Source organism: Leptonotus elevatus, chromosome 13 (genome assembly GCF_054856555.1).
Source record: "Leptonotus elevatus isolate MCC_2025b chromosome 13, RoL_Lele_1.0, whole genome shotgun sequence".
Lineage (NCBI taxonomy): Eukaryota > Metazoa > Chordata > Actinopteri > Syngnathiformes > Syngnathidae > Leptonotus > Leptonotus elevatus.
The window spans coordinates 19,353,672-19,369,756 of record NC_141251.1 but is presented as its reverse complement, the minus strand read 5'-3'; the positions used below and the strand labels follow the sequence as shown (position 1 = coordinate 19,369,756).

At 39.8% G+C, this 16,085-nt stretch overlaps 1 protein-coding gene across 1 annotated transcript in view; it reads right to left on the bottom strand.

Moving 5' to 3' along the window:
* The window catches only part of zcchc24 (zinc finger, CCHC domain containing 24), a 45,084-nt gene extending 29,801 nt beyond the window's left edge, over window positions 1–15,283 (bottom strand). The window contains exons 1-2 of the mRNA XM_086093590.1: window positions 14,808–15,283; window positions 9,940–10,140 (exon numbers count right to left, since the gene is read on the bottom strand). Of these exons, the coding sequence (XP_085949716.1) occupies window positions 9,940–10,140; window positions 14,808–15,050 (444 nt within the window). The 5' untranslated portion in view covers window positions 15,051–15,283. The remainder of the gene's footprint in view (window positions 1–9,939; window positions 10,141–14,807) is intronic.
* Between the last annotated feature and the right edge of the window lie 802 nt (window positions 15,284–16,085).

Below are 16,085 nucleotides of genomic sequence, written 5' to 3'. Positions count from 1 at the left end.
AAATGCTGTATTATTAAACTGTGACTGTTCAAAATTAAAAGGGATTAAGCATGAGCATTAGTATCACTCACTGCTGTGAAGACTAATTTACGTTGAAAGATTAATAAGCAACTGTCTAAAGCGGAGTCTGGATTTTATTGCTGGTTTGGCAGCATGATGGGAAGACCACAGAAAGTATGTATGGAGCTAAACACTAATTTAGTACCATTTAAACTAAATATCCCGAGCAAGAATTGTACATAAATTAAAGTATTTTAGGCTATGGTTGCATGAGAAAAATGCTTCAAAATGTTTCAAAATGTACATACAGCAAAATTGTTTAAACAATCTCTGTTCACATAAACCTGTAAAAGTGACAAGAAAACTAACTTGCATGCTCTGCTCTTGCATGCACTGTTGATGTCACTTTGTAGCGGTGTTGCTGGTTCTTCACAGAAACATCAGCACTGTTTAACATCCTTTTTGTTTCACTTGTGATTTACGTGCTCCAATTGACTCTTTTCACACTCTACCATTTTCAGTGCTAACAGTACTGTTATGTTTGAAATCTTCAAACTTAATCTGATCAATTTTCTGTAAATAGTGTAGACTCTTAGTTTTAACTGAAACTCTAAGGGATATTTTAACTTTAGGTAAAAATGTATTGGGAATGTTCTCTTGTCACTTCCTGAAGCAGTGCTAATGCAAGTGCTAATGCTAGTGTTAGTTTACACACCTATGACCCATGTGGTGCCTCGCAGAGGTGAGGTTGAGTGTCTCGGTTATGAAAACAGGAAGTGGCGCGATTGTTGTCTCAGCAAAAACTGAGCGGAAGAATGGGATTTCTGTACAGAACACAAACCAGCTGGCAGGAAACCACACTTTTTTTTCGTATCATTCTTCAAGCTTTGATTTCCTATCATGGGAAGTGTCCTCACACTGCTTTCCTTGGCTCGCTGTTTCCAAACTCGTCTCAGGCCTTCAAACTGAACCCTCCCTTTGTGTGTGTGTGTGGGGGGGGTGTATGTGCGTGCGTGCGCGCGTGCGCGTGCGTGTGCGTGCGTGTGTGCGTGAATCAATTGCGCTCCATGCCATGACAGGGAAACATCCAAACTGCCTGCCACGGCGAATAACAGCAGCCATGCAGAACTGGCCCAGGGGCCTGGAGAGATCATGGGTGGAAAATGCGAAGCCCTCTCTCATGACAGTCGTGTTGAAAGATTGTTTATGGACAGGGCTCACAAAAGGGGATGGAGTGCAGGAATAAAAGACAAGGCGAGAGAAAACAGCTGGTGAACAAGAATGTAAATAATTTCCCGCTCGATGGGTAACGGGAGTTGATTAAATAATGATTGCACAAGCCAATCAACAGATGGAGGTTCTGCCCTCCTTCTTAGCCTCCTAGGTTATTGTCACTAGCGTTAAGACCACATCAATTTTTTAATCACATCTATTTAGATAAATTTACCTCAGGTTCTCAGAACAACAGTGAAGGTAGTGCTGATCTGAGGATTGTTTTGATAACACTGGAGTCTTTGGCCCGTTTTAATTGGTCATTCTGATGAAAGCATACCCAGAAAGTAGCACACATTGAACTAGATGTTAGATTGGTATGTTACTGACTGTCAAGCTCTGCTATGAATTATGCATGTGTTGGTGTAAAACTCAGGATCAGCTTCGAAGAGTTATGCTTTTATGATTTACTCATGAGTTGAACACTGAAACAAATTCTGATTCATTGCACATTTGACCCAACTTCTGTGAATAACCCTAACCCAATGAAATCTGGTATGCCCAAATGCAATGTTGTTTTCACAATACCAACACACACAGCAAAGCAAAAGAATGCAAAGTTAAAATAGAACACATTGGTATGAAGGGCCTAAGTATAGTTGTTGTTGTTTTTTAACTAGTTATACTTCCTTAGTTTTCAACGTATTTTCGTATACATCAACAAGCATATTACACATTATGTTTGAATGAAAACATTCCAATTTGGAAGTTGTGATCACATAAAAATGTTTTGTGTTTTTCTCAGTTTGTAGACAGATTTGTTGTGTCTTGTTTTTAAAAACAAAGAGGAAAAAAATCATGTAACACAATTCTGATTAATGTCAAAGCTGAAAATTGGGTTTTGCCACAAAAACACAAGCAGGGGTAATGCAACATGGGTAAATAAATGTGCAATTTATGCAGTACGAGTATTTTGCAAATGATCCCATTATTTCATTGTTACCCCCGCAGGGTGCAGTACAAACAAGAAAAGAAAACTATGTTGCAAAAGAGTTGTGAAATTACCTGAGCAGTGTGGCCAACCTATTTAAAAGAGCCCTCTGTCAAATACAAACACTGCAAGACTAAAAACCAAATGTGTTTTGTCAGAATAAAAAACACCAGGATGCCATGATGGATTGCCATTAGGTTTATTACCAACGCTGAAGTAAAAACACATTTAGGCAAGTCACAAATGAGTCCGAAGTGTGATCTTTCTCCGGTGTGAATATCTCGCCTTAGGTCAACATTTTGACACTGTTATAAAGAGATAATGGCCACCATTTGCCACACGAGATTAAGTGCTGTTGAAATGATCACCACTTTAGGCGGGAGGCCCGTTCAAGTATGCCATATGGTCTTGATCAGGATACAGTAGAGTGTCAGCATTTCACCTATAGTGAATGAATTCATTCATTCAACAGATTGTCACCCGAAAATGCTAACTACACAATATTAACTCGGGCATATTCCAACATCTTAAAAATACTCACATTCCACCGGCGCCATAACCAATCAGAGAAAAGGAACATAATCGATGGATTTGTCATTGCAGCAGGGCAAAAAAATGATCTGAGTTTTGTAAGCAGAGCACACCAAAACATTTTCAATTAGATCTGATTATCTAATTCCAGACAAGTGCCTTTTTCTGACCCTTTGAGCAACCGTGGTTGTCTTTTGTTTCTCTTTCCGTAATTTAAACCACCAATAACACTCATAGACCACATTAGTAGCCTGCAGGTCTGTTCTAATAATAGCACACCAGTCATTTGACATTGTGATTTCCTAGGAATGTTCTTGAAGTGATTATTTGAAAGTGTCAACATTTGCATTTCCAACCTTGTTAAAGGGGAAGTCAAGTCAAAAAAATTCTTGACAATAATATGTTCTGTGCGTCCCCACTAGTCTAAACACAGCATTCTGATTAATATTACGTATGTGGAATATGAATTAAGCAGCAAAAATCCACCCGTTTTTTTTTTTTTCATCTCAGGGGGTGGCCATTTTGCCACTTGCTGTCGACTGAAAATGACATCACAGTGCCTAAAGGCTCAGGTAATGACCAATCTCGGCTCACCTATTTTCTGGGTTTGGTCAAGTGAGGATAAGCGATTCAGATAATGGATAGATGGATGGATGGTCATGTGACATTCGCAAGATGAGCCTGTAGACACTGTGATGTCATTTTGAGTCGACAGCAAGAGACAAAATGGCCGCCCCCTGTAATGGATAATAACAGGTGGATTTTGCTGCTTAATTCATAATCAGAATCAGCGAACACAATATTAATCAGAATGCTGCCAAGTGCGGCCGCATAGAATGGATTATTCTAAGCATTTTTTAAACTTGATTTCCCCTTTAAATCTTAATTTTTCATAATCGTTATAAGAAATATTTACCGTGATCAGTTTCTGCACATAAATGAATAATAACTAATACAGGTAGTCCTCAACTTACGAACATAATGGATTCCGAGAGGTTGTTTGTAAGTCAAATTTGTTTGTAAATCGAATCACATAAAATTTTGTTTAAAAATGAAATTTTATCAAATTATTTTTTTAATGAATAATAAAAAATATGTAAAAAATTAAATACAATTTTTAATTAAATAAATTAAATTATTTACCTTATATATACTTTCTATACAGTACACAAATAAAAAAAACATACATTAAACTACATCATCCATTATCTGAAGCACTTTTCATCACAGTACATTTAATTTTTACACAGTACAATGCAATAAAAACAAAATAAATATGCTTATTTGTAAATGGTGGAGGAGTTATTGAGTTGAGTTCATGTGAGGCTTAAGTGGAATGCATTACGTATTGGGTGTAACGGTCTCAGGAAACTATGTTTTCCGACTGTCCCTGAAGAGCACATGAACTGTGATATGCCGAGTCAAGATGGCGACTGCCGAGTCAGATTGAATTGATTTCGAAGCTGAAGAGATATTGTAGGTTTTGCTACTCCGCCGATAAAAAAGACGACTGAGTGCTGCTTTTCATGAATATCCTCCAGGAGAGCCTCTAAAATGTACTCACAGTGTGGCGCCAATATCGGGTGCATGAAGAGTATGTGTAACGTTGCTCTCACAAGATGTATTCTCGCGGTATAATCCATCTTGTACCGCTCCCATTGATTTCCACCGATACGAACCACTGGTGGTTCGGACCAACCACAGAGCGACATTGTGTTTGGGGGCGGGATATGCAGCTGTGACGAAAACAAGAAGCGCCGAAACCGTGGGAAGAAACAAACTAAACATGGCGACACCGGTGGACGAATGCATGGATGCTGCAATTAATTCTGTTCTCGCTGAATTAGTCTCTTGTATCCGCATGTCAACATTGCAAAACCGACAACATGAACTCAACGCCATGATATTATCTAGTCACAACAGTCGCATGTCGGTGACGACATTTTCATCCTTTGCCGTGATTGGTCAAAACAAAAGTTAGGTAGACGTGCACACGATTCTGCTTTGTCCAATCAGTTCAAAGTTTTGTACAGCATGCCCCGCCTTTCCCATGCAAATCATGCGGAGCAGTCTCAGACTGATATTGTGGAGAACTCCCTCGAGTGAAGCACAAATCAATCTGGCTATTGCTAGGCTAGAGTACGTGCGCCGTGGCTCCTGTGCCATTCATCCCCACAGAGAGGAAGTTAAAATGCGCAAATGGTGCGGTGCTGCTCGGCGGGGTTGTGGCAGAGAGGGGCACTACAGTACAATACTGTACCCATAATGTATGATGTGGCGCGCACTTAAATATTAACTTGCACGCAAAATACAGCTTTTATGTCAGACAGTCAGCATTTGTTCGTATCTCGGATTTTTGTAACTAGAGGACTACCTCTGTAATAATTTTAATAACAACTTGGCACGATATAATAAATATAAATATAACTGGTATTGAGTCCAACTTGATTCTATTCAGGTGCAAGATGATTATCATTTATTATATTGTTTTAGTGGCAAGACTCCCCCTTCATTGTCATTCTGTCCTTCAACCTGCAAGGTTGAAAGCTGAACAAATGGTTGATGTATCTTAAAGAACCCCGACTGTAATGACAAGTTTGCTCTATATTTATTTGGTTGTTATTAGCATAACTATAAGATTCAGTTTTCAAAAATAATTTCCAATTTAATACATTTTGTAGAAACTTTATTTGGATGTACGCTGCCATTGTTATTTACGTCGCAACGCATTCAGTGCGTAGTGACATAGAATGGCGGCTGGCTCTCTGCCGAGCAATGTAAATTTGTGAAACGTCTATATATAAAGAAAGGTAAGCCTCCGTAACGTTCCTAAAGGGACAATCAAAATTCTTGAATGTGTCTGGTGAATGACAAGAGCACGGCGTGGGGGAGGGTGACTCTCCCGATCACATGTTGTTTCTTTAGGAACATTGCTTGGCAGAGCGATGGCGGCATACATCCAAATAAAGTTTCTACAAAATGTATTAAACTGGAAAGGATTTTTGAAAACTGAATCTCATAGTTATGTTAGTAACAACCAAATAAATAATATAGAGCAAACTTTTCATTACAGTCGGAGTTCCTTTTAATAAAGATCTGTATTTAAAAAAAAGAATCTTTGGACTGTATAGTTAAGTGAGCATTATGAGATTTAAAAAAATCTTTTGTGACATAAAAAGGTGTGTGTTTCCTTTTTGGTCAGTTTTTCTAACTTTAATATGTTTTTAAATTGGTAGCTTGAAGAAGCTAGCCTCGCTCAGCTAGTATTTGCTTGTCATGTAGTGCCACATTGTTCCTTGATAAAACACATACATACATCTATTACTTATCTCATCTCTTTCTAATAAAAGAGAAGCAGCAAAAAAGGAAAATCCTTATGGCCGTAGGGATCTTATTCCTTGAACTATGAATCCACAAATAAATAAACCTTGGGAAATTGGCAGAACCTCTGTTAACTCACCAACTAGAGTGTAGAAAATTAGGCATTAGAATCTTACAATTATTTAATAATATCTTTGAGAACCTATTACTATGACAAATGTCAAATAAAATTGTTTTGATGTTTTTGTTTCAATAACTATTATTGTGCAGCCTTCGGTTAGCAGCAGAGTTAAATGGGCTCAGCAACGTTGTCATGCCAGTGAGTGAACAATAGCGTCTCTAAAGTGAGATTATTAGAGTACCCTGTGTTTTGTTTTCATTTTGAAAGAGATGTTTATTTTTGTGTTGATGACTGATTTGGAAGTATAAAAAAACAGTCGCTGAATGCATTAGGTGGTGGCTGTGGTCTTGCATTAAATATGCCAACAATTGCGCACAGAAACAGACCACCCACATATAACCGTCTATTAATTTCCCATGAGTTCATCACCAAATGCAAGAATATATCATTCCGTGCATCGTTTTCATCCGAGGTGAGGCCAACTGTCGGAGGGCTTATTAGTCCCCCTGAGTTGAAGCAAATCATGAGCGCAAGTGGAAGACATCTTGGAAGCCAGCCAAGGCGTGGCAGTGGCGGTGAGGGGCATTCTGCTCATGACTGGGGGAGCGACCTCATTTTCCGAATAAAAGCCAGTTTACATAACACCTCTGTCCCCGTGACGAAGGGGAGCTGCGGGCTGCCAGGCCTGTGGTTTTCGCTTGACTATCAAGAACCATTGTCTCCACTCCACCATTAGTGGTTCCAATGTTAACATATTATTACAAAAAAATGGGTCTTACAATTTAAGTAACATAAATACTTTAGTGGCCTCAACTATTTAATTGCCTTCCACTCAGAGCCAGGCAGTGGGAGAGATATCCAAACTCCAATGCAAGCATGATTAAATCAAATTGGGTTCCAAAATTGGTTGTTTTGTGAGAATTGCCTTAGTCTGTCAGTAGCAACTTGGCATTTCGCATATTTGCATGAAATTAAATCCTAATAATGACAGCAAGTTGGATGTACTTTCCCAAATCCCATTACATATGGATCAAATCAAAATCCATGTGTTGTGTAATGGGTCAGCCGGACACCGCTGCCATCATTGCAAGATTTGTGTCACACACATTACGTGGGTCCAGAGACGGAACCCACTACTGACCGGCAGGTAATAGCATAAGTGATATAGCACAATTGGAAGTTAAAGTCACGGACAGGACGCCCAGGAGAGTGTTAAAGAATCAGGATGTTGATGAAGTGTGTAGGTGTGGATGCCGTTTGGAGACTCTGCAGCATTTTGAATTACTGCTGGCAGTTTAACAACAGCTGAAACAAAAACCAGAAGGAGTCTTGATTTTGAGTTTGACCCTGGAATGCTGACATCTTTGGCAAGATTGAGTCCAAGGTTTTTTACGGACATTGTCGGGGCTTATTTAAAACAACATTTCAATCTATCATTTTAAAAGGACACACTCTAAAGTAGACATCATTTGGTTTTTAAAACTGGTTTGATAGAGATATGGAAAAGATAACAAACATGCTAAATTGTCTATTACGCTTGCTCCAATGATGAGCATTACAGTCATTTGATAAATGCTCACATCTCAGCATTACTTGTACGAAAATTGAGGCGAATGTAACTGGTTGCATGATATACTCCTGGCCAAATCCCGTTAGAGTGGTCAATAGATGATCTAATTCCCACACATTGGACTTTGGCTTTGCGCACAAGATATTTCATCAGTGCACAGGTCTTTTACGGACCTCCTGAGACCAGCCATCATATGTCATAAAGCCAGTCAAAGCATTTTAATCTCACATCTGCTCCTCGTTACTCTTCCATGCAAAAGAAACGTAGCACTGGGATTTGCCATTGCACCTCACCCAGGCAATGGGAGAGGAGGAATAAGAATGGAGAGAAAATGAAAGAACCGTGAGTCAGACTGAAAAACAAGCTAGTGTTGTATATTTTATACTAAGGTCCAATGAAATCAGATCATTATTATGGAGTTTGCCTTTACAGGTCACAATAGGGGACACCAAAGTGAACACATGCAACATCTGCAAACCTCATCTTGATATGCCTTAGAGGAAGTTACTGTATTTGAAGTTACTTTCTCTTGTTGCATGACGTACCGTATCTCCAAAAACAACAACATTCACTTGTTGAGATACTGTATATTGTTTTCATTGGACACACATTTGTTTTGACTTGGAGAAGCAAAATTTTTTCCTCGATGTATCGTCATACTTTTCAACAAGTACAGCAAAATCACTAAAATCAAACCAATAATCTTTTAATTACTCTGCCTGCTTGCTCACATATCGAGTGTGAAATTACACAACCTTTTGTGAGCTAACTATCTATAGCTAACTATGAAATTGTTTCTGTGAAAGAGCTTTTAAGATTGTCTTGTGACTGTGTTCACAGGGGTTGTGTTGTAATATGTTCTGCTCTGACTGCAATCGGGGAAGATTTTATCAAATAGTATCACAAAAGGTCACTAGCAAAGGTGGTCAAAAACGTCATTACATTGATCCGTCATTGATTTGACAGACAGACATATTGGCGAGTGCATCTGCATTTTCGGCGAGTACTTTATGATGCGAAGCCTTGTAAAAATACACGGACTGAGCAGGACCGGATCGACGGACATAAACCTGCTTTTGTCTGTGTATTTTTACGAGGCCTCGTGTCATAAAGCACTCACTGAAAATGCGGAAGCACTCTCCAAAAGGTGATCTGTCAATGATCGGCCGGTATATCGACGGTTTCACCCACCTCTGTTCACTAGATATGTCTGTCATCACCTTATGGAAAACAAATTGCTAGAGGGCTCTGAATATTCACAAAATATAGTGTCATAGTCACTAAGTTAGCAACAGTGTACAACCACGTTCACTTTTAGGACACTCTACTGGAACACACACACTCATTAGAGGGGAAGCAGGTGAAATGGACACAATAATAACTTACTTTTTGTAAACAAGTACCTCGTTCTGTTTGCCATGGCAGTAAATCTAAGATATTCTTAAGACCTCTGAATCCCGCTTCTATGTGAAATTGCCTTGAGAGATTTGTTCTAATTTATTGTTAGTTGGACGGACACAGGTGGGGAAGTTATATTACAATCTGAAATAAGTCTACTTTCTGATTTAGAGATTTTCCCATCTAAAGCTTATGATTAAAAACATTTTCATAAGCTTTGATGGATGAGTGGTGATGAGAAGTAGTCTTTGGGGTCATGACAAAGAACTGGGGCCAAATAACGATGCATTACACAAGAATGAATCAGCGATGAGTATGAAGAATGGAGCACATACATGAAATCCATTTGGCTAAATCAGAGAAGACAGCTGTTCATGTTCGGAGCTATTAAGTGAGGAATCCATGCAGCGATACACAACTTAACCCTTAAACTAGCTTGTTTATTACGGCGGTTATGATGGATGATTCCTAGCGGCCGGTTGAACGCATCGCAGTCTAGAAGAAGGCGAACGCACAAATATACACACACACTTGCACACATGACTTCCAAAGACAGAGGCCAGCCTGTTTTACAAGTAGGTCAGAGCAGAGATAGAGAGGGGCAGCATGAGGGAGAAAGCCAGAGAGAGGCTACGGCAAGGTTCGCTTTTCATATAAAACAAATTTAAAAAGGTGTATCAACAGAGGATCATTAAAGCAAAACAACACCTAAGTCATTTTACGGGAACAATAACATGTACCGATCGTTTAATGCTGATCTTTCTGCTGGTCGGTTCTATAATAAACGGGGCTTACCTGAGGGCAGTCTTTGATGTAATGACCCTTGTTGAAGCACAGGTGGCACAAATAATTGGGCGGCGGTCTCTTGTTGGGCTTTCTTGGCTCTGATGACAGGGAAAGGTCTGAGAAGTGGTCTGTCAGCGAGTTGAGTCCATCCACGATGTTGTTCAGGGAGCCATAGGGCGATACATTCTTATACACGTTGTTGTTTAAGGCCTGCGGAAGAGAAGAGAAGAGATGGGTGAGGTTAGACCCTAGTGGGTGCTGACAGTACCAAGTACTGTATCAAACTTAGCTGATGCTTGCAAGACCTGGTTTCAGACCTAAAGTTCATCATCTTAGATTTGAATCAGTTCATACGGTTCTAAACCACTTCTAGTCTGCAATCAAACTGTAGTTCACCCTGTAGTGAAAAGCAATTAAAGAAGTAATGAATATTAAGGAGGGAGAAATGCTTAATATGGCCCTAAACTTCAATGGCGCCTGACTGATGCATACCATTCAGTACGTACAGCAACTGCATTTCTCTTTTGCACGTTTAAAGATTCCGTATTTAATCAGCAATTTCCTTTGCATGTGTTCTCTCCAATTTCTGCTGGACAAAAACAAAAATGAGAAAAAAAACAAAGCCCAGAGATCTTTTCTCTCATTAAATTCAGAACATCTGGCGAGAGTCTCAGCTGTGCTCATGAGCTGGAAAAGTACTAAGCAGGTTCACAGAGGAGAAGAACAGAACTTTACAGAGGATGAGTCATTGTAAACAAGATGGGAGGCATGTTCCTTCGCCAGCCTGCGGAACATCAGCAATGTCACCAGATACTTCTGGCGGTAAACAAGCGGTGGTCAGTTTGTGTTGTCGCAGAGAAGCATGCCGCTGACCCAGCTGCAACACTGAAAATGCCATCTGAATACTAATAGCAGGACCAAAGCAGCCCACTGAGCTTCATTTCCCTTCCTCTGTTCTAAAGAAAAGCCGTTTGGGGATCATGTGAACATCAATCTTCCAAAAACTGTCCTAAAGTCGCTTCTTGTCACTGTTGACATATGAACTAAAGCACAACAGAGAACTTGAGTAGTTTGAACTACACTTGATGATTCAAATTGCTCGCTTGTTACCATGGCAAGCTTAAGCTCTTAATTTTATCAACATCATTTGCAATTACACATAGAGCAATTGTAATGTCAAATCCGTGCTGGGTTTGGGTCCAATATAAAACTAGTCTTGATTAATTTGGTTCCAGTGGATCCCAAAAAATCTCCCAGGGCTGAACGATTATGGAAAATAATCTAATTGCGATTTTTCGCCCAAAAATTACGACCGCGATATCATATGCGATTATTTTTTTCAAGGTTCTTTTCAATTAATTTTTTACCCAACAAAAAGTTAATCATAATAAACAATCTACTCTACTGTATTATATATTACAGGATCTTACGATAAAGGCAAATGAAGCCATCATATCACAGTTTTTTTCTACTACAATTACAGTTATAGTTACAATTGACCACTTCAACATATCCAACTTTTCATGTTGCATAAAACATGGCATGTAAACACTGCACTTTTTAAACACTGTATTTATCAATAAATAAATTCAATATATATATTAAAAAAATAAAACTTAGCGATCTCCAGTCAGTAAACTCACACATGCTAAAGTGTAGGCAAAGTAAAATTATACCTGCTTATACGACGTAACATTTTCCAATTTGATTTAAAAAAACACTAGCATTCTGTAGCAATCCTTGTGGGTGGGGCGCAGATTGTGTAATTTCCCATGGTCTGGACGGGCCAGAAATGCAACACAGGTGTTGTTTTGGTAAGCTAATGTTCGGAGCTGTTGTGTTCTGGCATGGTTACGGCCAACAGTTGCTTGCAAATTGCCATTAAAGAGTTGTTTGTTCCCCGCTGGGCCTGATTAGTTCACCAACGCTTCAATACATGTACATTAAAAGAGGCCGCGACACCTAGATGATGGTGAGTAATGATGAGTAATAATAATTTTGTCCGTCCTAATTTTCATTCATGAAATCGGACGACACAACATATGGCCACTTACAGACCTATTTAGCCTCAAAATATAGAACAACTCAAACTTATCAGCCGCTGCCTTACACTTGCGTAAGTTGCGTGTTCACTCAGTTTACAAAACACGCTAAAAAGTCATAACTCACAATGGTGAAGTGTTGTTTTAAAACCAAGATCAAACAGATTAAACATGTTACACTCGTTTCAGGTCTCAGACAACAAGTAGAAAATTAATTTGATCCCGTTAGCCAAGTAATGCATGTGTTGGACCAAGTCTAAGGTCCCGTGAAGCCTAAAAACAGGTAGAGTTGTGTCTTGGTTCAGGCAGTTGCCATTCTGGAGGTTTAATGGGACCAGCTTGAGACTAAATGGGGAAAATTGCGGGTCTGTATAAAATTTGGATAAAGGTTTAGAACTGTATTTAATCTTGAACCAAAAGACTTGTTTGAAACTTAGACAATTGTTTGAGCCCAAAATTGCTCATTACCAGCTCTTTGAAACTTTGTTTCGACTTTCTTCATATTTCAACCAAATGACTTCAAATAGGCTTGAAACTTATTCAGAAATACTTCAGGTCTGACTTGGACCAAAAGACTTTGGACTTTCATGAAACTTGACAAAATAACAAAGGAACAAATGATGGTTCACCAACAAACGCTACATCTGGCATCAAAAGGTGAATCCTTTTACTGCTCAAATGACAAATACTTGAAAAGCCACATTAAAGCGAAGGCCCCAGTGAGTGGGCTTGATGGGATCCACAGATAAATTCATCCTCATCACAGAGGGTCAAGCATTTTTTGGGATCCGGCCCGATGTCTGGGAAATAATGTTGCTGTTTAATGTTGCATTGCGCAGAAACCTAAAACTTGGCAACCTGGCCGCGGCTCCATGCCAGATCTATATATCTGCAGTCTGTTTGCCGTGGACTCTCTAACCAGCTCCAGCTTTGAGGCCGTGTTCATTTATTACATGTTGTCATTATGAATCAAGCATCACAGCCTTGTCCATTCTCAGGTTTTCCATCTGCCGTTGCCATGCCTTTCAGCCTTTCAGTATTACTGTGTAATGTGTTACCGCACACACACTTGTTTGTGTATTAACTTAGTGCAGTTGTTGTGGTGCTACTTTGACAAACATAAAACTTCATTCTTTGGTTTCATTCTCCAGCTGGCAGACCAAACCGAAGTGATTTCACACAAAGATGGCGTGAAATGTTAGGTGAGTCAGCATTAAGTGAAAGCGTATGGTGGATCTAGCACATTTTGATTGAGGTTTTGGTGATGGATGTGTATATCAGGTACTGCAAAAGCTAGTAAATAATGTATTGTGCAACCAAGCGAGATAAGCATTTGCTTTCCCAGATTTAGGATTGTGGTGTCGCCACATCAGGGGGCAATCACACTTTGTTGTTTTAAAACCGGAGCTCTTGTGCCTGGTGGGTGACCTGAGTTAGCATAAAACTGCAGGAAGTTAGAAAGGAAACTGCTATAGGTTAGGGTTAATGTACCTTGGAAACAAAAACAGAAAGATTGTAACGATTTATTGCATAAGCATGCGTCTTTTTTAATTAGAACTAATCTACGTTGGTATAAAACTAGCATTGGACAACACGGCAATACTTGTTGGGACTTTTGTACTTTCGTGTCTTGAAAATAACGGCATTACTCATCTCATCATCAAATCTCTGTAGTGGTTTATTTAGCTTGGCGTAGTCGGAATAGAAAGTTGCAAAATCCCCGGTGCCCCTAAACTGTTTCCAGCCCATATGCACGCTCGCTCACTTTGAAACACGTTATTCTCATGTGGATTGAATTGCATTACACAATTGAGTGTAATGCATTGTGCGCACACCCATTCTTCCAACTCGAGGACTGTTTCATGTTAAGTGACGTCAAGAGCTATTACCACAATAAAGAACACGAGTACATCTACTTTGAGTTGTTAAAACTGCAGTGTAATAAACACACAGGGAATATAAGCAGTGAGTGTGCCTCGGTGAAGTGGTGTGTTTGCAATGTGCAGTTTGTAGTATCAGGTTTGCGCCCGGCATACGTTAGCGGCATGTTTGTCCCTAAAATTACACAGCGCTTCAAAAATAGACAATATGCAAACACGAGTTGATTTTGTGTTTGCACGGCCGTGTCTATTTGAAGAGGTCAAAATAAGACTAGTGTGAGGTGCTCAGCTGGCCAGTCCAAGTCTAAAACTAGACCAAATTTATTTAGCCTAATGCAAGTCGGTTTGGGCCGGGTCTCAGATCTCTATGTTATTTGTGTAAAAGGCCAGTAACAAGTTTGAGTTGTGTCATAGTCTTAGTGAGAGCAAATAAATTGGGATCTGTTTCCTGTTTGAAACTTGGACTGACTTGAGTCTTGGATCAAATGACTTAAGACATCAGTAGGGAACCTATGGACCACGCACCATATTTGGCTCCCAAAACCATTTAGTTTGGCCCGCAATATAAATATTTGAGCATTAAAAAATAAATAAAAATTACTAGTCCCATCGTTGGATCTTTTTTCCCTTCACCAACTTATGCAAAAATCATAAAATCATAATTTTACAGGGTGCATCTAAAGAGTCAAAAGTCTATAGGTAATTTTCTAAATTGAATTTCTAACATGAGGATGATTGAATTATAATAGAAATTCTACTTCTAGTTGGATAGTGTTGCTAAAACTTTCCAACACCACCACCAGAGTGGCTGAAGTCATGGTCCATATAAAAATGATCATAGCGGATGTATCCTACCAGAACAGTCCGTGCACTAGCATTCCCTGCACAGGCATGCATCCAGATCGGTCAGTTAAAACACACTCACTCCCCCAAAAAATAAATAAATAAATGTCACCTCATTGCGTTGCAGCTGAAAGAAGTTGTTGAGATAGTTGGAGTTGAGGGAAGAGCTCAAGTCGGCCGAGGAGGGACTCTTGCTGAAGTTGAGATCCGGGTGGGAAGAGTTGGGTTCGGGTCTGAAGGCGTCAAAGGCGCTGGTCTGGTGGTGGGGGTCTTGCAAGGAGAGATAGACCCAGTTGAGGAGTTGAGCAGGCTGGTACACGGAGGCACTCGTGTCTATAGCAGACAATAAGCTCATCTTCAATCCAAAGGGCTGAACTCGACTTGCCACCGCTGATACTTTCAATGGAACTCGTGTCTTGGTGGCTTTTTCCTCGGGGCGAGAAGTCGAGTTCTCCTTTTTGATCCCGAAAAAAAAAGAGCCCTTGTACGCTCCTCACGCCCGGAGCCTGGCTCCAGTTAAGTCTTAGTCAAAAGTCATAGCGCTAACATGTCAGTATAAAAAGTTTCCCCCCTGCTCCCCATGGTCCGCTATCTGCCTTTATTGCAGCGGGGCAGAGAGAGCTGCTTTGAATATTAAATGAGGCCGCCGCAGCGTCGTCGAGGACACTGGCCAATCAGCGCTCGGTGAACATGAATATTCATAAGCAGTATTTTAAGCCAAATGGTTCGTCGGCCAAATCTGTTCTTCGAGCACCCTACCGCCACTAAATTAATTTAACACACCAGTCAGCGAGCGTTTGCACCAAATGTACTGTTTTTAAAGAGGTGACAGAAGTGATTGTGTGATATTTTTTTAGTTCAATTTTATGACGTCAATGATAGCGTGCTACCAGTTAATTCGTTTTTCCCCCCATATTTTTTGGGTCAAAATATAGTCTCCAATTTCTATGTTTAAAACAAAATGATAGTATGGTATCGGACTTAAATTACATACCACCCGCTGAATCAACCTGCAGGTGGCAGCCAGGCAGACGAGCCCACCAGACGCTAGAGCCTACACAATGGCTCCCTCCTGTGGCGGATTTAATAGTCATTACAGTCCTACAGTTAACCGCTTAACACACATTATCAGGGGGTAAAAAGAAAGAAAAAGACAAAATATAATAGAAGGGTTTTATTTAAAGAAGAATACCATTTACTAACTTGGATAATGAAATAATTCGACATCGTTTATGACGCGAGCAAATTTAGTTTGATTCGTTTTCGAAATCTGAGTTATTTTATACGGGCGGGGTTCTAGTTTCAGGAAACACACCTGCCGTGTAAAAAAAAAAATCACGTCGTGGAACATTACTATGCAGGGCTACGGGTCATGCTTTACATCCATCTA